The 24379-nt window shown below is 47.2% G+C and overlaps 1 protein-coding gene across 2 annotated transcripts in view; it reads right to left on the bottom strand.

Moving 5' to 3' along the window:
• Positions 1 to 24379, bottom strand: part of GALNT7 (polypeptide N-acetylgalactosaminyltransferase 7) — a 364753-nt gene that overhangs the window by 4166 nt on the left and 336208 nt on the right. For both annotated transcript variants that reach the window (XM_063920638.1, XM_063920637.1), the window contains exons 10-11: positions 15914 to 16012; positions 12440 to 12568 (exon numbers count right to left, since the gene is read on the bottom strand). In XM_063920638.1, coding sequence (XP_063776708.1) covers positions 12440 to 12568; positions 15914 to 16012 — 228 coding nt within the window. The remainder of the gene's footprint in view (positions 1 to 12439; positions 12569 to 15913; positions 16013 to 24379) is intronic.

The raw sequence follows: 24379 nt of genomic DNA, 5'->3' as shown, positions 1-24379 counted from the left end.
CCTAACCCGACCCCTAATATTTCATCTCCAGAATACAAAATCTACAGGCAACTGCCATAGTCAGTCTTTGGAATGTATATTTCTCTGACGTCCTAGTGGATGCTGAGACTTCCGTAAGGACCATGGGGAATAGCGGCTCCGCAGGAGACTGGGCACAAAAAGTAAAAGCTTTAGACTAGCTGGTGTGCACTGGCTCCTCCCCCTATGACCCTCCTCCAAGCCTCAGTTAGATTTTTGTGCCCGAACGAGAAGGGTGCATGCTAGGTGGCTCTCCTGAGCTGCTTAGAAGTAAAAGTTTAAATAGGTTTTTTTATTTTCAGTGAGTCCTGCTGGCAACAGGCTCACTGCATCGTGGGACTAAGGGGAGAAGAAGCGAACTCACCTGCGTGCAGAGTGGATTGGGCTTCTTGGCTACTGGACATTAGCTCCAGAGGGACGATCACAGGTTCAGCCCGGATGGGTCCCGGAGCCGCGCCGCCGGCCCCCTTACAGAGCCAGAAGAGCGAAGAGGTCCGGAGAAATCGGCGGCAGAAGACGTTCCTGTCTTCAGATAAGGTAGCGCACAGCACTGCAGCTGTGCGCCATTGCTCTCAGCACACTTCACACTCCGGTCACTGAGGGTGCAGGGCGCTGGGGGGGAGCGCCCTGAGACGCAATAAAACATGTTTAAACCTTATATGGCTAAAGAAATACATCACATATAGCTCCTGGGCTATATGGATGCATTTCACCCCTGCCAGTTTTCCTAAAAAAAGCGGGAGAAAAGGCCGCCGTGAAGGGGGCGGAGCCTATCTCCTCAGCACACAAGCGCCATTTTCCCTCACAGTTCCGCTGGAAGGAAGGCTCCCAGACTCTCCCCTGCAGTCCTGCTACAGAATCAGGGTAAAACAAGAGAGGGGGGGCACTATTGGCAGCTAATATAAAACAGCAGCTATAAAGGGAGTAACACTTACATAAGGTTATCCCTGTATATATATAGCGCTCTGGTGTGTGCTGGCAAACTCTCCCTCTGTCTCCCCAAAGGGCTCGTGGGGTCCTGTCCTCTTTCAGAGCATTCCCTGTGTGTGTGCTGGGTGTCGGTACGATTGTGTCGACATGTATGAGGAGGAAAATGATGTGGAAGCAGAGCAATTGCCTGTGTTAGTGATGTCACCCCCTAGGGAGTCGACACCTGACTGGATGGTCGTATTTAAAGAATTACGTGACAGTGTCAGCACTTTGCAAAAAACTGTTGACGACATGAGACAGCCGGCAAATCAATTAGTGCCTGTTCAGGCGTCTCAGACACCGTCGGGGGCGCTAAAACGCCCGTTACCTCAGATGGTCGACACAGACCCAGACACGGATACTGAATCCAGTGTCGACGGTGAGGAGACAAACGTAATGTCCAGTAGGGCCACACGTTACATGATCACGGCAATGAAGGAGGCATTGAATATTTCTGACACTACAAGTACCACAAAAAAGGGTATTATGTGGGGTGTGAAAAAACTACCAGTAGTTTTTCCTGAATCAGATGAATTAAATGAGGTGTGTGATAAAGCGTGGTTTTCCCCCGATAAAAAACTGCTGATTTCTAATAAATTATTGGCACTATACCCTTTCCCGCCAGAGGTTAGGGCGCGTTGGGAAACACCCCCTAGGGTAGATAAGGCGCTCACACGCTTATCAAAACAAGTGGCGTTACCGTCTCCCGATACGGCCGCCCTTAAGGAACCAGCTGATAGAAGGCTGGAAAATATCCTAAAAGGTATATACACACATACTGGTGTTATACTGCGACCAGCAATCGCCTCAGCCTGGATGTGCAGTGCTGGAGTGGCTTGGTCGGATTCCCTGACTGAAAATATTGATACCCTGGATAGGGACAGTATATTATTAACTATAGAGCATTTAAAGGATGCATTACTATATATGCGAGATGCACAGAGGGATATTTGCACCCTGGCATCTAGAGTGAGTGCGATGTCCATTTCTGCCAGAAGAGCGTTATGGACGCGACAGTTGTCAGGTGATGCGGATTCCAAACGACATATGGAAGTATTGCCGTATAAAGGGGAGGAGTTATTTGGGGTCGGTCTATCGGACCTGGTGGCCACAGCAACGGCTGGAAAATCCACCTTTTTACCCCAGGTCACCTCTCAGCAGAAAAAGACACCGTCTTTTCAAACTCAGTCCTTTCGTTCCCATAAGGGCAAGCGGGCAAAAGGCCACTCATTTCTGCCCCGGGGCAGAGGAAGGGGAAAAAGACTGCACCAGGCAGCCTCTTCCCAGGAGCAGAAGCCCTCCCCCGCTTCTGCCAAGTCTTCAGCATGACGCTGGGGCCTTACAAGCGGACTCAGGCACGGTGGGGGGCCGTCTCAAGAATTTCAGCGCGCAGTGGGCTCACTCGCAAGTGGACCCCTGGATCCTGCAGGTAGTATCACAGGGGTACAAATTGGAATTCGAGACGTCTCCCCCTCGCCGGTTCCTGAAGTCTGCTCTACCAACGTCTCCCTCCGACAGGGAGGTGGTAGTGGAAGCTATTCACAAGCTGTATTCCCAGCAGGTGATAATCAAGGTACCCCTCCTACAACAGGGAAAGGGGTATTATTCCACGCTGTTTGTGGTACCGAAGCCGGACGGCTCGGTGAGACCAATTTTAAATCTAAAATCCTTGAACACTTACATAAAAAGGTTCAAATTCAAGATGGAGTCACTCAGAGCAGTGATAGCGAACCTGGAAGAAGGGGACTATATGGTGTCTCTGGACATCAAAGATGCTTATCTCCATGTCCCAATCTACCCTTCTCACCAAGGGTACCTCAGGTTTGTGGTACAAAACTGTCATTATCAGTTTCAGACGCTGCCGTTTGGATTGTCCACGGCACCACGGGTCTTTACCAAGGTAATGGCCGAAATGATGATTCTTCTTCGAAGAAAAGGCGTCTTAATTATCCCTTACTTGGACGATCTCCTGATAAGGGCAAGGTCCAGGGAACAGTTAGAGGTCGGAGAAGCACTATCTCAGGTAGTGCTACGTCAGCACGGGTGGATCCTAAATATCCCAAAATCACAGCTGATTCCAACAACACGTCTACTGTTCCTGGGGATGATTCTGGACACAGTCCAGAAAAAGGTGTTTCTCCCAGAGGAGAAGGCCAGGGAGTTATCCGAGCTAGTCAGGAAACTCCTAAAACCAGGCCAAGTGTCAGTGCATCAATGCACGAGAGTCCTGGGAAAAATGGTGGCTTCTTACGAAGCGATTCCATTCGGAAGATTCCATGCAAGAACTTTTCAGTGGGATCTGCTGGACAAATGGTCCGGATCGCATCTTCAGATGCATCAGCGGATAACCCTATCTCCAAGGACAAGGGTGTCTCTCCTGTGGTGGTTACAGAGTGCTCATCTTCTAGAGGGCCGCAGATTCGGCATTCAGGATTGGATGCTGGTGACCACCGATGCCAGCCTGAGAGGCTGGGGAGCAGTCACACGGGGAAGAAATTTCCAGGGCTTGTGGCCAAGCATGGAAACGTCTCTTCACATAAATATCCTGGAACTAAGGGCCATTTACAATGCCCTAAGTCAAGCAAGGCCTCTGCTTCAGGGTCAGTCGGTATTGATCCAATCGGACAACATCACGGCAGTCGCCCACGTCAACAGACAGGGCGGCACAAGAAGCAGGAGGGCAATGGCAGAAGCTGCAAGGATTCTTCGCTGGGCGGAAAATCATGTGGTGGCACTGTCAGCAGTGTTCATTCCGGGAGTGGACAACTGGGAAGCAGACTTCCTCAGCAGACACGACCTCCACCCGGGGGAGTGGGGACCTCACCCAGAAGTCTTTCAAGTGATTGTAAACCGTTGGGAAAAACCAAAGGTGGACATGATGGCGTCCCGTCTCAACAAAAAACTGGACAGATATTGCGCCAGGTCAAGGGACCCTCAGGCAATAGCGGTGGACGCTCTGGTAACACCGTGGGTGTACCAGTCGGTGTATGTGTTCCCTCCTCTGCCTCTCATTCCAAAAGTACTGAGAATCATAAGAAGGAGAGGAGTGAAGACTATACTCGTGGCTCCGGATTGGCCAAGAAGAACTTGGTACCCGGAACTGCAAGAGATGCTCACGGAGGACCCGTGGCCTCTACCTCTAAGAAAGGACCTGCTCCAGCAGGGACCTTGTCTGTTCCAAGACTTACCGCGGCTGCGTTTGACGGCATGGCGGTTGAACGCCGGATCCTGATGGAAAAAGGCATTCCAGATGAAGTCATCCCTACCCTGATCAAAGCCAGGAAGGATGTAACTGCGAAACATTATCACCGCATTTGGCGAAAATATGTTTCCTGGTGTGAGGCTAAGAAGGCCCCCACAGAGGAATTTCAACTGGGTCGTTTCCTGCATTTCCTGCAAGCAGGACTGTCTATGGGCCTAAAATTAGGATCCATTAAGGTTCAAATTTCGGCCCTGTCGATCTTCTTCCAGAAAGAACTGGCTTCATTGCCTGAAGTTCAGACGTTTGTCAAGGGGGTACTGCATATACAACCTCCTTTTGTGCCACCAGTGGCACCTTGGGATCTCAATGTAGTTTTAGGGTTCCTAAAATCACATTGGTTTGAACCACTCACCACTGTGGAATTAAAATATCTCACATGGAAGGTGGTCATGCTGTTAGCTCTGGCGTCAGCCAGGCGTGTCTCAGAAATGGCGGCTTTGTCATATAAAAGCCCTTACCTAATTTTTCATTCAGACAGGGCAGAATTGAGGACTCGTCCTCAATTTCTCCCTAAGGTGGTTTCAGCGTTTCACATGAACCAACCTATTGTGGTGCCTGCGGCTACTAGGGACTTGGAGGACTCCAAGTTGTTGGACGTAGTCAGGGCCCTGAAAATATATGTTTCCAGGACGGCTGGAGTCAGAAAATCTGACTCGCTGTTTATCCTGTATGCACCCAACAAGCTGGGTGCTCCTGCTTCTAAGCAGACGATTGCTCGTTGGATTTGTAGTACAATTCAGCTTGCACATTCTGTGGCAGGACTGCCACAGCCAAAATCTGTTAAAGCCCATTCCACAAGAAAAGTGGGCTCATCTTGGGCGGCTGCCCGAGGGGTCTCGGCTTTACAACTTTGCCGAGCAGCTACTTGGTCAGGGGCAAACACGTTTGCAAAATTTTACAAATTCGATACCCTGGCTGAGGAGGACCTGGAGTTCTCTCATTCGGTGCTGCAGAGTCATCCGCACTCTCCCGCCCGTTTGGGAGCTTTGGTATAATCCCCATGGTCCTTACGGAAGTCCCAGCATCCACTAGGACGTCAGAGAAAATAAGAATTTACTTACCGATAATTCTATTTCTCATAGTCCGTAGTGGATGCTGGGCGCCCATCCCAAGTGCGGATTGTCTTCAATACTTGTATATAGTTATTGTTACAAAAAAATCGGGTTGTTTATTGTTGTGAGCCATCTTTTCAGAGGCTTCTACGTTTATCATACTGTTAACTGGGTTCAGATCACAGGTTGTACAGTGTGATTGGTGTGGCTGGTATGAGTCTTACCCGGGATTCAAAATCCTTCCTTATTATGTACGCTCGTCCGGGCACAGTATCCTAACTGAGGCTTGGAGGAGGGTCATAGGGGGAGGAGCCAGTGCACACCAGCTAGTCTAAAGCTTTTACTTTTTGTGCCCAGTCTCCTGCGGAGCTGCTATTCCCCATGGTCCTTACGGAAGTCCCAGCATCCACTACGGACTATGAGAAATAGAATTATCGGTAAGTAAATTCTTATTTTGTCTTTTTCGTATATACTTTTGTGCTGTTATAGGCCACAATTTTCATGTTTGGGTGTGTGTGTGGGGGAGGGGGGGGCTGTGTTGGAAAGTTCATTTTATTATTTTAAGTTTGCATTGTGCTCCGCACCTGTTGGCATTTTATGCCAAGTTGAAACCTATATATGCCTGTGCATTTAACAGGTTACTTTTGCACCATTAAAACAAAGTCAAAAACTTGGCTAAACTTTTGTTTATGTACAATTATTTATATTAGGAATCCCGTAACATTTCTTTATGCTGGGTACAAATGTTTTCACTGTTTGCCACTCATCTTTATGCCCCTTAAAAAGGGCATTTCTAATGGCATTCTTCCTAAAATTAACGGCCATCCCGGGTTCTGTATGAAAGGTACAGACCCAGGATGTCTCGGCTCCAAATGCTGGTGTGAAAGGTGCCAACCCGGGAATGTCCCTGCATGAGCCCGTGGCAGTATTCCCGGGTTTTGTCCCTGCATTTCTGGTGTGAAAGGGGTATAAGATATCCTCCCTTACATACCCTGCATCTAAGGAATTAAATGCATTATTTGAAAAATCCTGGGAAAACCCAGAGAAAAAATTCCAGATCCCTAAAAGGGTTCTCATTGCTTTTCCTTTCACCGAGGAGGATAGGAAAAAGTGGGAAAACCCGCCGATAGACACTTCTGTTTCTAGTTTGTCTAAGAAAGTGGTTTTGCCTGTCCCTGGGTCCACCGCTTTAAAGAGCCGGCTGACCGCAAGATTGAGACTACTCTCAAATCTTTATACACAGCAAATGGCGTAGCTTTAAGACCCACTATTGCTTGTGCAGGGATTTCTAAGGCCATAGTAAAGTGGTCAGGCACTTTACTAGAGGAGTTTGAATCTATGGATAGAAGTGACATTGACTTGTTTTTACGTCACATACAGGATTCTGCTGGTTTCATGGTGGAAGCCATGAAAGACCTGGGACATCTGAATGCGAGAGCTTCTTCCATGGCTGTCTCGGCACGCAGAGGACTCTGGCTGCGCCAATGGTCTGCGGATGCGGAATCCAAGAAAAGTGTGGAGAACCTACCCTTCACAGGTCAGACTCTGTTTGGGCAAGCGTTAGATGCGTGGATCTCCACGGCAGCTGCGGGTAAGTCAACTTTTCTTCCGTCTGCTACACCGATTAGGAAATCATATTTATGTCTGTAATGCAGTCCTTTCGGACTGCTAAAGTTAAAAAGTCCAAATCCCTATCCACTTTCTTCAGAGGTGGTCCCAGGAAAAGAAACCTGTTTCTGCTTCCTCAAAATCCTCGGCATGACGGTGGACAATCGGTAGAAATCGGACAGGTGGGAGCAAGACTAAGAACTTTCAGTGATGTCTGGGCGTCCTCATGCCTGGATCCCTGGGTACAGGATATTGTTACCCAAGGGTACATTCTTCAAATCTGGCTTGCCAGCTTCGCTGACAGAAAGTGCTATCCTACAGGAAGCCATTCAAAAATTACTAAGGTCAAATGTAATTGTTCCAGTTCCACCTCACCTACAACACAAAGGTTATTATTCAAACCTGTTTGTGGTACCGAAACCAGACGGTTCGGTAAGACCGATATTAAACCTAAAGTCATTGAACAAGATGGAGTCTCAGAGCGGTGATCTCAGGTCTAGAGGAGGGGGAATTCTTGGTATCCCTGGATATCAAGAATGCGTACCTTCATATTCCGATCTGGCCGACTGCCACTATCAGTTCCAGGCGCTGCCGTTTGGCTTCTCCATGGCACCAAGAGTGTTCGCCAAGGTAATGGCGGAAATTATGCTACTCCTTCGCAAGCAGGGTGTGAATATAATACCTTACCTGGACGATCTGCTGATAAAAGCGTCTTCCAGGGAGAAGCTGTTGCAGAGCATTGCTCTCTCAACTCAACTACTACAGGATCATGGATGGATCCTGAATCTTCCAAAGTCGCATCTGGAGCCTACAAGGAGACTGTCCTTCCTGGGGATGATCCTCGACACGGAAGTACAGAGGGTGTTTCTGCCGGAGGAGAAAGCGTTGGTGATACAAACAATGGTCCGGGATGTCCTGAAGCCAGCCCGGGTATCGGTTCATCAGTGCATTCGCCTTCTGGGGAAGATGGTTGCCTCCTACGAGGCTCTACAGTACGGAATATTTCATGCACGGTCTTTCCAGCTGGATCTCCTGGAGAAATGGTCGGGATCTCATCTTCACATGCACCAGAGGATACGTTTGTCACCGATAGGCAGAATATCGCTCCTCTGGTGGCTGCAAACTTCTCACCTACTAGAGGACCACAGGTTCGGGATTCAGAATTGGATCCTCCTAACCACGGATACAAGTCTCAGAGGTTGGGGAGCAGTCACCCAGGGGGAAAACTTCCAAGGAAAGTGGTCAAGTCTGGAATCCATCCTTCCAATAAACATTCTGGAACTAAGGGCCGTGTACAACGGTCTTCAACAAGCGGCACATCTTCTAAAAGATCAGGCCATTCTAGTTCAGTCGGACAATGTAACGACAGTGGTCTACATAAACCGACAAGGCAGAATGAAGAGCAGAGCTGCAATATCAGAGGTAACAAGAATCGTCCTCTAGGCAGAGAAGCACGCGGTGGCGCCGTCAGCAATCTTCATTCCGGGAGTGGACAACTGGGAAGCGGACTTCCTCAGCACACACGATCTCCATCTGGGAGAATGGAGCCTCCACCCAGAGGTGTTCGCAGAGGTGACAAGTCTTTGGGGCGTACTTCAAATAGACATGATGGCCTCACGCCTCAACAAGAAGCTTCAGAGGTACTGTTCAAGGTCGAGGGATCCACAGGCAGTGGTGGTGGATGCCGTGGTAACTCCTTGGGTGTTCAGGTCAGTGTATGTGTTCCCTCCATTTCCACTTATCCCAAGGATTCTCAAAATAATCAAGAGAACAAGAGTTCAGGCGATCCTCATTGCTCCGGACTGGCCAAGAAGGGTTTGGTACGCGGATCTTCTGGAGTTACTGCTGGAAGATCCGAGGCCTCTTCCTCTTTGAAAGGACCTTCTGCAACAGGGGCCACTCGCTTATCAAGACTTACCACGACTACGTTTGATGGCATGGAGGCTGAATGCCAGATCTTAGCTCGGAAGGCCATTCCGGCAAAGTTATTCCTACCCTGATACAGGCTAGGAAAGGAGTAATGTCAAAACATTACCATCGGATTTGGAAAAAGTACGTGTCTTGGTGCCAATACAAGAAGTTTCCTATGGTGAGGTTTCAACTTGGACGGTTTCTCCTCCTCCTTCAAGCAGGGGTGGATGTGGGCCTGCACCTGATCTCCATAAAAGTCCGGAATTGGCTGCCCTCCCTGAGGTTCAGACTTTCTTGAAAGGGGTTCTGCACATCCAACCTCCCTTTATGCCTCCTACGGCACCTTGGGACCTTAACGTGGTACCGCAGTTCCTGCAACCGGATTGGTTCGAGCCTTTGCAGGAGGTTGAGGTCAAGTTTCTTACTTGGAAGACTGTCACACTGTTGGCATTGGCATCTGCTAGACGTGTGTCGGAATTGGGGGCATTGGGGATCATTCCGAGTTGATCATAGCTGTGCTAAATTTGGCACAGCTACGATCAGGCACTTAGACATGCGGGGGGACGCCCAGCACAGGGCTAGTCCGCCCCGCATGTCAGTGCCACAGCTCCTGCAGCTGGCCGGGAGAACCTCTTCGCTGCCCCGGGCCGCAGCGGCTGTGTGTGATGTCACGCAGTCGCCACGGGCCGCCCTCCCCGCCGTCTAGCCCCCTCCCGCCCAGCGACCGCCTCTGAGGCGATAGCTAGGCAACGACGGCTGGCATGCGCCGGCTCACTGCGGAGCTGGCGCAGTTCCGACCCAATCGCTGCGCTGCGATATACTGCAGCGAGCGATCGGGTCGGAATGACCTCCATTGTCCTACTGGAGTCCCTACTTGATTTTTCATGAAGATAGAGCTGAGCTCAGGACGCGTCCGCAATTTCTTCCGAAGGTTGTGTCGGCTTTTCATATCAACCAACCTATTGTGGATACTGACCCCTCAATTACTTCAAAGTCCTTGGATGTTGTGAGGGCTTTGAAGATTTATGTGAAGAGAACTTCTCTTCACCGAAAGTCGGATGCTTTGTTTGTCCTTTATGCTCCCAACAAGGTTGGGTGGCCTGCTTCTAAGCAGACGATTTCTCGCTGGATCAGGTTTACTATCCAGCATGCTTATTCTACGGCACGATTGCCGTGTCCGAAATCCGTTTAAGCCCACTCTACTCGTAAAGTGGGTTCTTCCTGGGCGGCTGCCTGGAGTATCTCGGCTTTACAGCTTTGCCGAGCAGCAACTTGGTCAGGGTCGAACACGTTTGCTAAGTTCTACAAGTTCGATACTTTGGCCTCTGAGGACCTAAAGTTTGGTCAATCGGTTCTGCAGGAGCCTCCGCGCTCTCCCTCCCGTACTGGGAGCTTTGGTACATCCCCATGGTACTAATGTGGACCCCAGCATCCTCTAGGACGTAAGAGAAAATAGGATTTTAATTACCTACCGGTAAATCCTTTTTCTCGTAGTCCGTAGAGGATGCTGGGCGCCCGCCCAGCGCTTCGTTTTCCTGCAGCTGTTACTTGGTTCAGTACTGCCTTGTTACTTGGTTAAGTACTGTTGTTCAGCCGTTGCTGACTTGTTTCAAGCTGGTTGGCTTGAATTTCTGTTGTGTGTGAGCTGGTGTGAATCTCACCACTATCTGTGTATTTCCTTCTCTCGAAGTATGTCAGTCTCCTTGGGCACAGTTTCTAGACTGAGTCTGGTAGGGTGGGCATAGAGGGAGGAGCCAGCCCACACTATTAAACTCTTAAAGTGCCCATGGTTCCCAAGGGACCCACCTATACCCCATGGTACTAATGTGGACCCCATCATCCTCTACAGACTACAAGAAAAGGATTTACCGGTAGGTAATTAAAATACTATATTTTTTATTTATCAAATAGGAAACCACCAAATATCTTGTCACTATTGAGGCAGCTTAATATTATGATTGACATGCTTGTTTAGTGCATGTATCTGGCTGACTACACAGATAGTCAGTCTGGACTGTGTGGGGTACAGTCAGGTGAGTGATACTGTCACTGATACAATCACACAGCTTGTATAACTACAGGCACACACACAGTACTATACATTGTAGGACATGTGTCATAGAACATACATGGTGTATGAAGCACAGTCACTCGGCAGTGTTATATCATTCTTATCAGAGAAGATGGGTCTGTTCCAGTAAATAAATACAATGTTATAAAGGTATTGCAATGACCTAGAACAATGGACAAATGAAAGGTCAGGAGCAATGTGGGCTCAGTGTTATGTTTGGACTGTTACTTCCATTATGTGATGGGATTGCCTAAGGAGACTAATTTATTACAGTTAAAAGGGGATCAAGAGGTCCATCAGTTTTTTTTTAGTGAATGCTGCATTTAGGAGGCAGATGGAATGAAAGCAGACCTAATAGCAGAAACATTTGCTATCAGGGTGTTTCAAATTCTAAAATTCTAGTTAAACATGAAATAAAATAATTTCTTGTTGCTGAACAGTACTCTCCATCTGCATAATGAGTGCACAGGCATGTAGAGTATCCCATTTCCAGGCACACAGTATGTGCAGACGGACAGTTGGTATAGTAAATGGCACTCATGAAGGGCACATACTGACATGAATAAGTGAGAATGAGCACAGCTGCCACCTGTTAGATTTCTGGGGGGAAATTGGGGACAGTGACGTACATATAGGAAGTGAGGAAGTTAAGTAATTTAAAAAGGTTTTAAATACAAATAAGGCAGATACCTGTTTTTGATGGATACTATGGGTAATACTAAGCCTTCTGAAGATGACAATCAGATTCTAGCTGTCATTCAATAGAATGTGCTAGAAAAATGATGGCTGAAATCTGATTGGCTTGTCCTATTTGCAGGGTTGGATACATCTCCCTTATAGCCTTTATGAATTGGTGGTATGAACTGTAGTCACAGTCAGACTTTGCTGATCATTTCTATCATTCCTTACTTAGCCTAATTCTCCTGGTGATATTTTAGTTACTTTAAGAAATGAAATAACATTTTGAGGACAACTGTTAGGTTGGAAATAGCAACCCTAGAAATGGGCTTTATTCATTATTTTGACGGTAATTTCTACCTTGATTTCAGATGAATGCAAAAATATGCACCAGGACACTTGTATGTACATGTATGAGTGAGGGGTACACAAGGGCTCAGTTCAGTCTAGATTGTTTTGGACTTGGGAGAAAATGGTATCTTCCTACAGTAGCATATGATAAACAGCAGTAATCGTTAGCAGGGGTGTAGTATGGTATGCCGGCGGCCGGGCTCCCGGCGACCAGCATATCGGCGCCGGGAGCCCGACCGCCGGCATACCGACAGCGTGGCGAGCGCAAATGAGCCCCTTGCGGGCTTGCTCGCCACGCTGCGGGCACGGTGGGTCGTGGACCCCCACGAGGGAGAAAAAGTGTAGGTATGCCGGCTGTCGGGATTCCGGCGCCGGTATACTGTGCGCCGGGATCCCGACAGTCGGCAAAATGAAGACCACCCGTTAGCAGAAATTGGTGTCCACCATTTATGCTGGCTGTAAATATCATTATGCACAGTACATTAAACAACTAGTCAACGTAGATAATTAATAACTTACCTTAAAGTACTGCCATTCCTTGTATTCATTTAAATTACAATGTGTGATCATGACTTTTGAGCCATCCTGTGATTTAGTCAGACACTGGTCATACTGCATCAGCTGATTCGCTTCATTAATTCGGAAAAGCTAATAAAACAAATACATTGGTAAACTTACAAGTTACTTTAATCTTTTTTAGATACTGCTGAAGTAAACAGTCTGTGTCAGTGCAGTGTTGCTTTTTGCCTCATATTGCATATTGGATAGGAATTGCTGCTTTATTCAATTTACCATCTGCAATTAGTTGTCTTTAAAGACTTTAGTAAACTGCTTTGTTTTCTATGAGCACTAATAAGCCAGATGAGTATTACAGTGGTTTTCCTCATATAGAATTCAGAACTGCTTTGAGATTCAGTAGATGAAGAAAAACAATCAGTAATGTAATATTTTATTTACCCATTCTAGGTAATCCAAAATGAATTACTGTAAATAAAACTAGATAAAAATACAGACAGTGATTTCGGTGTACAGCATATGATTACCAGACATCTTAGTTTCAAAAATATTAAGCTCAATCCCATCTAAAATGACTTTAAGCAAAGTACCATAGCTTGAACTGTACTACTCAATGTCATAATGTCCTAATCAGAGATCTACAATAAACATAGGATTAATGATTGCTCATTTGCACTAAAAAAATTCCATCTAAAATAAAAAAAAATAAAAAAAGTTGTGCAGGTAAAGAAAACTGCTTAGACATGCTGCCTAACAGGAGGGAAGGTATCTCAGACAGCTGCTGTGTTTAGATGCGGTTGTAGCATGACTTGCAGAAACAAGGTCGGTCTGTGCCTGCTCTTAAAAACCATAATGCATCAACAATCTGTGATAAAGGCAAAGTGAGCTGGTCGATTTCACACTTCACTACAAAACATGATATGCTACCGGACTGCTGGTGACTACTGTACTAATACGGCTGATGTGCCAGACCACTCAGACCCACAGGGGCGTGAAAAACATTTGAAAACAGAGAGGAATGATTTCTTCTTATGGCTGATAACTGAAATAAGAATACTAATACTGTCATATACAAGAAAGAAAATCTATATACTAATGTAGAAGTTCTGTACTGTTTCCTTAATGCACACGTAGGGGTAAATTTACTAAAGCTTCTAAACCAAAGAACTGGTGATGTTGTCCATAGCAACCAATCAGATGCTATCATTTTTTAAAAGTCAATAGAGAAATGATAGACAGCATCTGATTGGTTGCTATGAGTAACATCACCAATTCTCTGTTTTAGAAACTAGTAAATTTACTTAGTGTAAGCCTGGACGAGCATCTCAACAGCACCCCCTGCAAGGAAGACGGGACAGCCTTAGGAGAGAAGGACCATCCGCAGGGGTAAGTATGAGGAAGGAGAGTTGCGGCAGAGTGACAGGAAGGGCGATCAGGATGAGGCTGCAATGAATTGGGGAACAGCAGAGCAGTGGGTCGGCGGAGATATGCCCGCTCCGTTATAGTCTTACTAGTATACAAATATATATATATTGGTAGATGCTCAATTAGCTTAGTGATATCATTCAGGTGCTCGAAAGTGAGGGGTATTTCTAAGCAAGAAAAAAAGGCATTTGTTTCCCCCAGCACCCTGAATGATAACCGTAACCAGATATAAATTCCACATGATAATAGAATTCAGAGATCTTCGTTACACATATGTGCGCAAATGTGTGAATAAGCCCCAAAGCCGCATCAAGGCGTCTCTGTATATTTGGGGTCCCTAGCGCTATATCTAGGTGCAGGGTGTGGCACCCCAAAACACCAGCATAAGCCAGAAAGCCCAGCGTAGCATACCAGTGAAAAAACTGTAGTGTTAATAAATTAGTATTTAGGAAGCCGAAGCTATAGAGAAAGTGATATAAAAATGAAATGCAATTAAAATAGAGAAATAGTGTTAAAAAATTAATAAGTGAAAAGTGTTAATAGAATGTAAAGGTATGCCACACTAAGGCCATCCAGCTCAGCCAGTCCAGAGGCACCACACCTCACACCTCCATTACCCCAATCTGGGTCTAAGATTAACCAGCACCTGAATGATATCACTAAGCTAATTGAGCATCTACCAATATATATATGTTTGTTGTGAGAGGCAGAGAGGTTCCTGCATTAGGAGGAGGTGCAGGCCCTGACATGCCACATGGAGCATTATGGGGTTGCTCCAAGGTAGGTAGCTCTTAGCTTAGACATATTGTAGTAAGGAGCCATTATCATGTGGCTCCTTGCTGGTTAATCTTAGACCCAGATTGGGGTAATGGAGGTGTGAGGTGTGTTGCCTCTGGACTGGCTGAGCTGGATGGCCTTAGTGTGGCATACCTTTACATTCTATTAACACTTTTCACTTATTCATTTTTTAACACTATTTCTCTATTTTAATTGCATTTCATTTTTGTATCACTTTCTCTATAGCTTCGGCTTCCTAAATACTAATTTATTAACACTATAGTTTTTTCACTGGTATGCTACGCTGGGCTTTCTGGTTTATGCTGGTGTTTTGGGGTGCCACACCCTGCACCTAGATATAGCGCTAGGGACCCCACATATACAGAGACGCCTTGATGCGGCTTTGGGGCTTATTCACACATTTGCGCAAATATGTGTAACGAAGATCTCTGAATTCTATTATCATGTGGAATTTATATCTGGTTACGGTTATCATTCAGGGTGCTGGGGGAAACAAATGCCTTTTTTTCTTGCTTAGTATACAAATATACTTTCAAATTATAAAAAGCAGGTGTCAGTTTATTGAATTAATAAACTGTACTGGGCAGAAGCTCCAGGTGTTCTATAATTTTTATACTCAACAGAATCCTCTAATCATGACTACAATAATTAAATGTCAAGTGGAGGCACTGTTGCTTGCTGCAGCGCAGGCTGAGCAGTACCAGGCAGGAACCATCCTGTCCCCTAATGCAGTTGTTAGCAGGGCTCCTGGGACATAAAAGATTAACTCCGCAGTGGGTGCGCCGCAGAGCTCTGTCGGAAAAGCAACGGTCACACTTGGATCCCACAGTGAACCAGGTGCTGCTGTACATGCAGGTGCCCCTTCAGGGCTTGAAGCATGGAGGCAGGCGACTCCATTGCCTCTGGGAGTTACGCCCCTGCTCCAGATGCTGCTGTGACTACAAGACAGTGGTCAGTGACTGGTGCTGTGAGCACTTCCTTTTCTGTACACTGTAAGCCTAACTCACATTGTTGGTAGAGTTCATGGAAGAAAAAAAGCTTACAGCATCAGTCACTGAGCACTCAAGTTCTGTGTAGATAATGCTGCACCCAGACCTACTGCATTAGAAGATAATACACTGGAGTATGCAATGGGGTGACTGTTTTAAATAGAAATAAAAAATGTTATCTGTAAGTAACTTATTTCTGGCTATGTAAACAAACAATAATAATAACAACAACCCTATTTTACAATATGTTCACATTTTAACTCACCTGGTTTCCACCCATTCGGTGACAAGGCCCAAGTTCTACAAGACCTCCATTTGTATGACCCATACTGTCTATGCAGTAGCTGGACTCCAAGCCTCGTATCTGTAAAGACAAAAATAAATGTGAAATGCGTATAAGCATTGATTGGGAAAGCATGTGGCGCATGGGAATGTAGGCCAAGCAATGACCACGCAGGACCTCATCTATGAGGCACACCAAATATGCTCTGCAGAATGCTGTGCTGTGCACCAATGTGTCATGTGTCCACGCCTCTTCCTCACATACTGTAAAGTGAAAGTGTGCTCTGATGTGCAGAGGAGAAAAGTCTTTATAAGGTGCGCTGTATCCAGTTCCAGCCTCTTAATCCTTTAGTGGCATCTCAATTTAATAGGGTCTTGTTTTTGTCTTCTAAAATACTGCTCAATATAGCCTTATTTATGGCTGAATAACATGAGAATCACACCAGTCTTATTACGTGTGTCACTTTTGTGACTGATGCTTTTTATGGTATACGTTCATAATCTCATCATTGAGCATATCTATATGGTCTCAATGTTAACATGACTTTATGGGTTAGGCTGCAGCTACGATTAGGGGTAGGCGGAAGTCTGCATGGTCAACATGACGACTGTTGACTTCCTGTCCATGTCAACATTCTGTCTATTACACCCCTTTTTATTATATTACTCAGAGTATGCCAATATATGTACTTCTGTCAGCATATATCTGTCGGGCTAAGAAGCACATTTACGGGCAATCTCTCCATTTACAATAGTCAGAAGTTACAGTGCACTGTGAAAAAACAGGACACCCCCTCTAATCCTCACCAATCTCTAGAAACCTGGGCTAGTTTTCACTCCAGCAGCTTCCACAGTTCTTTAATGAAAACCACTAGGGTGCTGACTCAGAATCTGTGTCGATGGTGCGCACAGTTGGCCAATGTTGTCTGCACATGCATCAGATTGTTAGAGTTCAGAGACGCAGTACATAATTGGATGCAGGCTCTGTAACAGGGGGGTGACTAAGCCAAAGTAGGCGTGTCACTGAAAGTGGCTGCATCCAAAGACACGGAACCTCTCACAAAGGAGGCCATAGTTCGATGGAGAAACTGGGTTGGTGTAGGTTTTGATGGTGTGACTGATGGTGCACTGATGGTGAGTCTAAAGGTACACAGAGACAGAAATGTACTTTCTCAAGATGCTGCAAGTGCGTGTCTCAGAATCTGCTCCTAGGGCTCTTCCTAGAATGTGGGAGCTCTGGTAACTACTATCATTAACTTGTAACTTTTGCACCCATTGGTCTCCATGTATTGGATAGCAATCCCAAAGATAAAGATAAAAAAAAAAAACGCGCATTTTTTTTTAAATACCTTCAAGTGAATAAAGAGACTCCTTTGCTAACCTCTTTTTAGATTTAGATTATGCAAAGAACCTCGTACACTATAAATGACCTTATTCCTTTCTGACTATTCGTAGTTTGAAAAGAAAAAAGAAACACTCTGTGTTGTAGCACACTTTGTAAACATGAAGTATGTTAAAACTTAACTTCTATAAAAGTTCATAATAAAAAAAGGGGTCTCAGCGCAGACTTTTGTATAAAAACAATCACCTTTAGAGGAATTATATGGTGTTAGCACTGCACCAAGAGGTGCCATCATCAAGGAGTATACCTACTATCACTTAAAAAAAAAATCAATTTAATTTGATTTATGTACTCCTGATGCACCTAGATATCACATATACAGATGGAGCCATCATTATCTTGGCCTTTAATAGTATGAATTGAGCCAGGGTAGCCAGACTTAATCCCCTGCTGTAATGACTTAATCCCCTGATGTATTGTTCTCTCTATATTGTATTGCAGCTGAGAACAATAGATAAAGGGTTTATGCTAATAAACCGTGGTGTGCTAGGCGCAGCAGAGAAGCCAAGATAAGTGTGGCTCCATATGTATCTTTGTTTTCTAATATTTTTCACCTTAGGCGCAATTTTGAATTGTCATTACTCAATAAGGAATATTATTAACGTCTATAGAGGGTATTCCAACCCTAATACTAACACCATATAATTCCTCTAAAGGTGATTGTTTTTATACAAACGTCTGCGCCGATCCCTTTTTTTATGATTAACTTTAAAAGTTAAGTTTTAACATACTTCATGTTTACAAAGTGTGCCCCAACACAGAGTCTTTCTTTTTTCTTTTCAAACTACGACTTGTATTACTGACTCTGGGAGCATCACCAACGTATAGAAACACAATAGATACCCATAATAGGGATCGTTTGATTGTCACATATTGTTGGTCTTTGCAAAGATATATACAGTATATACAATCCACCGCAATCTAAAGTCCAGTGCGGTGTAAAAACCCCACTAAGCCTACACCTTTTGGACTATGACTAATTAAGGAGAAGACATAGGACCTCATTCAGTAAGGATTGCAAATTCTGCTTATTAGCAGAATTTGCAATCCTTTTGATTCCATGCTGGGGGCCACCCACTGTAGGGAAAGGCGCCCAGCAGGCTACCCGCCGCCTCCCCCCTGCGACCACACTGAAATTGCGGTCGCAACGTAATTTCAGCATGATCGTAGAATTTGTTGATGTCTCCTGCTGGCGCAGCCTGGCGGCGACCGCAGGAGGCCCACCGCCATCTTTGTGATCGCAGTAGCTGCCCTGATCACGCCCATGCCTCCCATTTGTCTGCCGCCTCCTCCATTTCCCAGATGCCGCCCCTGCAATGCTCTGTTTCCGCCTAGGAAACGGAGTGTTGTCGCCCCCCTCCCAAAGTAAATGCAGGCGCATGTGCAGGACGGCCCTACGCATACGTCCGCATGCTCTTTGTAATTTTTGCGGTTGGATTGCGTTTTGCAATCCAACCTAAATGACGGCCATAGATTGTAAACTTGCGAGCAAGGACTCCGCAATGGAGTATTCTGGCGCTATGTAAATAAATGGTATTAATAAATAAAAACACTCTATATTTAATAAAGTGCAACATAAAAGAGTTTAAAGGAGACTTTTAGTCAATCAAAGCTTGCAAGAAAGTTGTGTGATTTTGTTTTTGTTGTAATGGTGGTGATTGCCTGTGACCAAAACGAGGACAGACTGTCACTAGAATCAGGAAAACACAACGACCGTAGTCCCCCTGCTCCAGTAGAAAGCAGGCTTTGGCAGTGCGAGGGTTTGTAGGGGCACGCTGCCTAATTTATTTTACTATTTCAACTAGCACATTAATCAATCATCATTGACTTTTTTTTTTTCTATTTCTCAAGGACTATATGAAAACAGTAACAAACTCACTGTGCAGATCAGAGATATTTAACGAATTTATCTAATTTATATTAAGAGTAATATTATAACAGCGTAAGTTAAAGAGTAAAAAAAAAAAATATATATTTTTACCTACCGGTAAATCCTTTTCTCGTAGTCTGTAGAGGATGCTGGGGTCCATATTAGTACCATGGGGTATAGACGGGTCCACCAGGAGCCATTGGCACTTTAAGAGTTTAATAGTGTGGGCTGGCTCCTCCCTCTATGCCCCTCCTACCAGACTCAGTCTAGAAACTGTGCCCGAGGAGACAACATACTTCGAGAGAAGGAATTACACAGATAGTGGCGAGATTCATACCAGCTCACACAAACATGAAAATCCGGCCAACATGCCAGAACAACTCAGCAACAGCTGAAACAGTAAATAACATAGAACTTACCTAGGAACCAGGTAACACTGAACTATAAAACCAATGCAGGAAATGAAGCGCTGGGCGGGTGCCCAGCCTCCTCTACGGACTACGAGAAAAGGATTTACTGGTAGGTAACCAAAATCCTATTTTCTCTTACGTCCTAGAGGATGCTGGGGTCCATATTAGTACCATGGGGATGTACCAAAGCTCCCAGTAAGGGAGGGAGAGCGCGGAGGCTCCTGCAACACTGCCTGACCAAACTTGAGGTCATCAGAGGCCAAAGTATCGAACTTGTAAAACTTTGCAAACGTGTTTGACCCAGACCAAGTAGTTGCCCGGCAGAGTTGTATCGCCGAGACACCCCGGGCAGCCGCCCAGGAAGAACCCACTTTACGAGTAGAGTGGGCCTTTATGGATTTCGTACACGGCAATCCTGCCGTGGAATAAGCATGCTGGATAGTGAACCTGATCCAGCGTGAAATCGACTGCTTAGAAGCAGGACATCCAAGTTTCTTTGGATCATAGAGTACAAACAGAGAGTAATTTTTCCTATAACGAGCCGTCCTCTTCACGTAAATCTTCAAAGACCTCACTACATCCAAGGCCTTTGATTTAATTGAGGAGTCAGTAGCCACTGGCACCACAATAGGCTGGTTGATGTGGAAAGCCGACACAACCTTAGGCAGGAACTGTGGACGAGTCCTAAGTTCCGCCCTGTCTTCATGGAAGATCAGATAGGGGCTTTTACAAGATAAAGCCCCCAATTCCGACACGCATCGCGCAGAAGCCAAGGCCAACAAGGTGGCCGCCTTCCACGTGAGAAACTTGAGATCAGCCTCCTGTAGAGGCTCAAACCAAGCAGATTGTAGGAACTGCAACACCACATCCAGATCCCATGGAGCCGTAGGCGCCACAAAGGGAGGCTGAATGTGCCGAACCCCTTTCAAAAAGGTCTGAACCTCAGAACCTTGATGGAGCCCAGTCTCAGCCCCATATCCACCCCTGCTGGCAGAAAAAGGAGAAAACGACCAAGTTGAAACTCCACCGCCGGAAACTTCTTAGCCTCACACAAAGAAACATATTTATTCCAAATGCGATGGTAATGCTTAGACGTTACCCCGTTCCTGGCCTGTATCAGGGTAGGAATGACCTCACTCGGGATACCCTTCCGAGCTAAGAACTGGTTTTCAACCGCCATGCCGTCAAACTAAGCCGCGGTAAGTCTTGATAAGCGAATGGCCCCTGCAGAAGCAGATCCTCCCGAAGAGGTAAAGGCCGTGGATCTTCCAGCAGAAGATCCAGCAGGTCCGCGTACCAAGCCCTCCTTGGCCATTCCGGAGCAATGAGGATTGCCATAACCTTCGTTCTTCTCATGAGTTGAAGAACTCTTGGTATCAGAGGAAGTGGAGGGAACACATACACTGACTTGAACACCCAAGGTGTCACCAGGGCGTCCACCGCCACTGCCTGTGGGTCTCTTGACCTGGAACAGTACCTCCGTAGCTTCTTGTTGAGGCGGGAGGCCATCATGTCTATGTGAGGAACCCCCCACCAACCGGTTACCTCCTTGAACACCTCCGGATGGAGGCCCCACTCCCCTGGATAGAGATTGTGTCTGCTGAGGAAGTCTGCTTCCCAGTTGTCTACGCCCGGAATGAAGATTGCCGACATCGCCACCGCGTGCCTTTCTGCCCAGACGAGGATCTTTGACACCTCTGCCATGGCAGCTCTGCTCTTCGTTCCGCTTTGTCGGTTTATGTAGGCCACTGTTGTCCGACTGCACCTGAACAGCCCGATCCTGTAGAAGGTGTGCTGCTTGTAGAAGTGCGTTGTAAACGGCCCTGAGTTCCAGGATGTTTATTGGGAGAAGTGACTCTTCAGCCGACCATCGTCCTTGAAAGGTTTCCCCCAGAGCGACTGCTCCCCAACCTCTTAGACTTGCATCTGTGGTCAACAGGATCCAGTCTTGAATTCCGAACCTTCTCCCTTCCAGAAGGTGTGGAAGTTGCAGCCACCAGAGGAGTGAAATCCTGGCTTTTTCGGAGACAGGCGTATCCTCTCGTGCATGTGTAGGTGAGAGCCCGACCACTGGTCCAAGAGGTCCAGTTGAAAAGGTCGAGCATGAAACCTGCCGTACTGCAGAGCCTCGGAGGCGGCAACCATCTTCCCTAGAAGGCGTATGCATTGATGAACCGATACTCGGGTAGGCCGTAGGACATCCCGGACCATTGTTTGAATCACCAATGCTTTCTCCGCCGGGAGGAAAACCCTCTGCACTTCTGTGTCGAGGATCATTCCCAGGAAAGGCAGCCAGATGAGACTTTGGAAGATTCAGGATCCAACCGTGCTTCCTGAGCAGCTGCGTCCTGAGTGTGATGGACTGCAATCGTTCAGATATGGAATTATGTTCACCCCCTGTTTGCGGAGGAGAACCATCATCTCCGCCATCACCTTGGTGAAGATCCTTGGTGCTGTTGAGAGGCCAAACGGCAGCGCCTGAAACTGATAGTGATTGTCCATCAGCGCAAACCTGAGATAAGCTTGATGTGGCGCCCAAATTGGAATGTGGAGGTAAGCATCCTTGAGGAACCAGGAACTCCCCCTCCGACAGCCCTGAAATGACAGCTCTCAGAGATTCCGTCTTGAATTTGAACTCCTTGAGATAAGGGTCCAAAGATTTTACATTTAGAATAGGCCGTACCGAACCATCCGGTTTCGGTACCACAAAAAGGTTTGAATAATAACCCTTGTTCCGTTGTTGAAGAGGGACCTGAACAATGACCTCTGACACCACCAATTTCCTGATGGCTTCCAGAAGAATTGTCCTGTCCGCCAGCAGAGCTGGTAAGCCTGACTTGAAGAAACGGTGAGGCGGGGGCTCTTGAAACTCCGGTCTGTACCCCCCATCCAGAACCCAGGGGTCCAGACCAGACGACACCCAGACGTGGCTGAACTGCCCGAGTCTCGCCCCCACCTGACCTTCCTCCAGGCCTAGCTGTCCACCGTCATGCGGAGGACTTAGGGGTATCAGAAGTGGGCTTCTGGGTTTGGGAACCTGCAGGAGCGGGTTTCTTTCCTTTGGCACGACCACCTCTGAAGAAGGTATTCGAAGGCTTATTCTTTCTAGGCCTCGCGGCCCGAAAGGACTGTGACGTGTTAGATGAAAAGGGCTTCTTCGTAGCCGGTGCAGCTGAGGGGAGAAAAGGAGACTTACCCGCGGTAGCCGTGGCAATCCACGCATTCAGCGCCTCCCCAAACAGAGCCTGACATTTGTACGGAAGGTCTTCCACACACTTCCTGGATTCCGCAGCCTCAGACCAGTTGCGCAGCCAGAGACCTCTGCGAGCCGAGACTGACATGGGGGAGATCCCCACAGCCATGGAACCCAGGTCCTTCATGGAATCCACCAGGAACCCTGCAGAATCTTGAATATTACGCAAAAACAAATCAACGTCACCTCTGTCCAGCGCAGACGATTCCTCCTGCAGAGTGATCGACCACCTGGCAATAGCTTTAGCAATCCAAGCACAGGCTATAGTAGGCCGCAATATAGCCCCCGAAGCCGTGTAAATGGATTTCAGCGTAGCATCCACAGTGCGATCTGCCGGGTACTAGTAAAACTACCTGTTTGGACAGCCTGGATACAGAGGCGTCGACTATCGGCGGGGACTCCCACCTCTACCTATCTTCCTCCGGTAAGGGAAAAGCCACCAACATCCTCTTGGGAATCTGGAATTTCTTTTCTGGAGTTTCCCATGCCTTTTCAAACATAGCATTCAATTCCTTGGAGGCCGGGAAGGTGAGGGGGGGCTTCTTATTATCTGTAAAGAAGGCCTCCTCCACCTGTTCCGGAGCTGTGTCAGAAATGTGGAAAACATCCCTAACAGCCTCAATCATCAACTGCACCCCTTTGGCAAGTGATGCCGTCCCCCGCAACACCTCCCCATCTGCAGCGTCAGAGTCGGTGTCCGTGTCATCCTGCATAATTGCAAGCGCACGTTTATGAGAATGTACCGCCGGGGACCCCGAGGAGGCAGGATCAGACCATACCACCATAGAGGATTGGAGGACCTGAGTGGCGTGCTCAGTCCTAGCAACTCTATCAGAAATCTGGGAAATAGTCTCCCTCAGAGAGACTAACCATTCTGGCTCTCTAGCTGGGATCTGCGCTAAACCTGTGCAATCATGATTACATGGTATGGAGTCCTCCTGGGAGGAAAAATCCTCTGCAGCATATGACACATTGTCCCTAGACATGTTAACACACACACACACACTGCTGGGTCTGCTCTGAGGAGAAGCTCCGCACCCTTCAATGGCGCCGACTTCCCGCTCTCAAGAAGATTATACTGGCCTGGAGGATTTGGCTGACCTGGATCCGCAGACCCCGACATGCAGGAAACGACCAGTGCAGGGTACGGTGCTGGCCCAGGGCGCTTCCCCCCAGCGCCGCACAAGGTACCGCTGAGCCTTCCAGGAGCGCGGTTAATACCGCGCTCCTAACCCGCGCTCCTAACCCTCTAGCCGCCCACTTCACACTGTCCCCCAGCTTGCAAGGGGGGACAGTGACTCACTCGCCATCTTCAGCTCCTGAGGGGGTGGTGGCCGGCTGCCGGGGCGAGCGTTCCCCTGCGGCGGGGCGCAATCGGACCCCTCTAGAGCTAGTGCCCAGTCAGCGGGAGCAGTGGCTCAAGACCCCGCGGGGCGGACACTGCTCCCCGCCCTCAGTCCCACGCTGCAGGGAGGCTGTCGCCAACAGCCTCCCTGTAAAATAAAAAAAAACTG

The sequence above is a fragment of the Pseudophryne corroboree genome, chromosome 1 (genome assembly GCF_028390025.1).
Source record: "Pseudophryne corroboree isolate aPseCor3 chromosome 1, aPseCor3.hap2, whole genome shotgun sequence".
Lineage (NCBI taxonomy): Eukaryota > Metazoa > Chordata > Amphibia > Anura > Myobatrachidae > Pseudophryne > Pseudophryne corroboree.
This window is presented reverse-complemented; position numbering and strand designations above follow the sequence as displayed.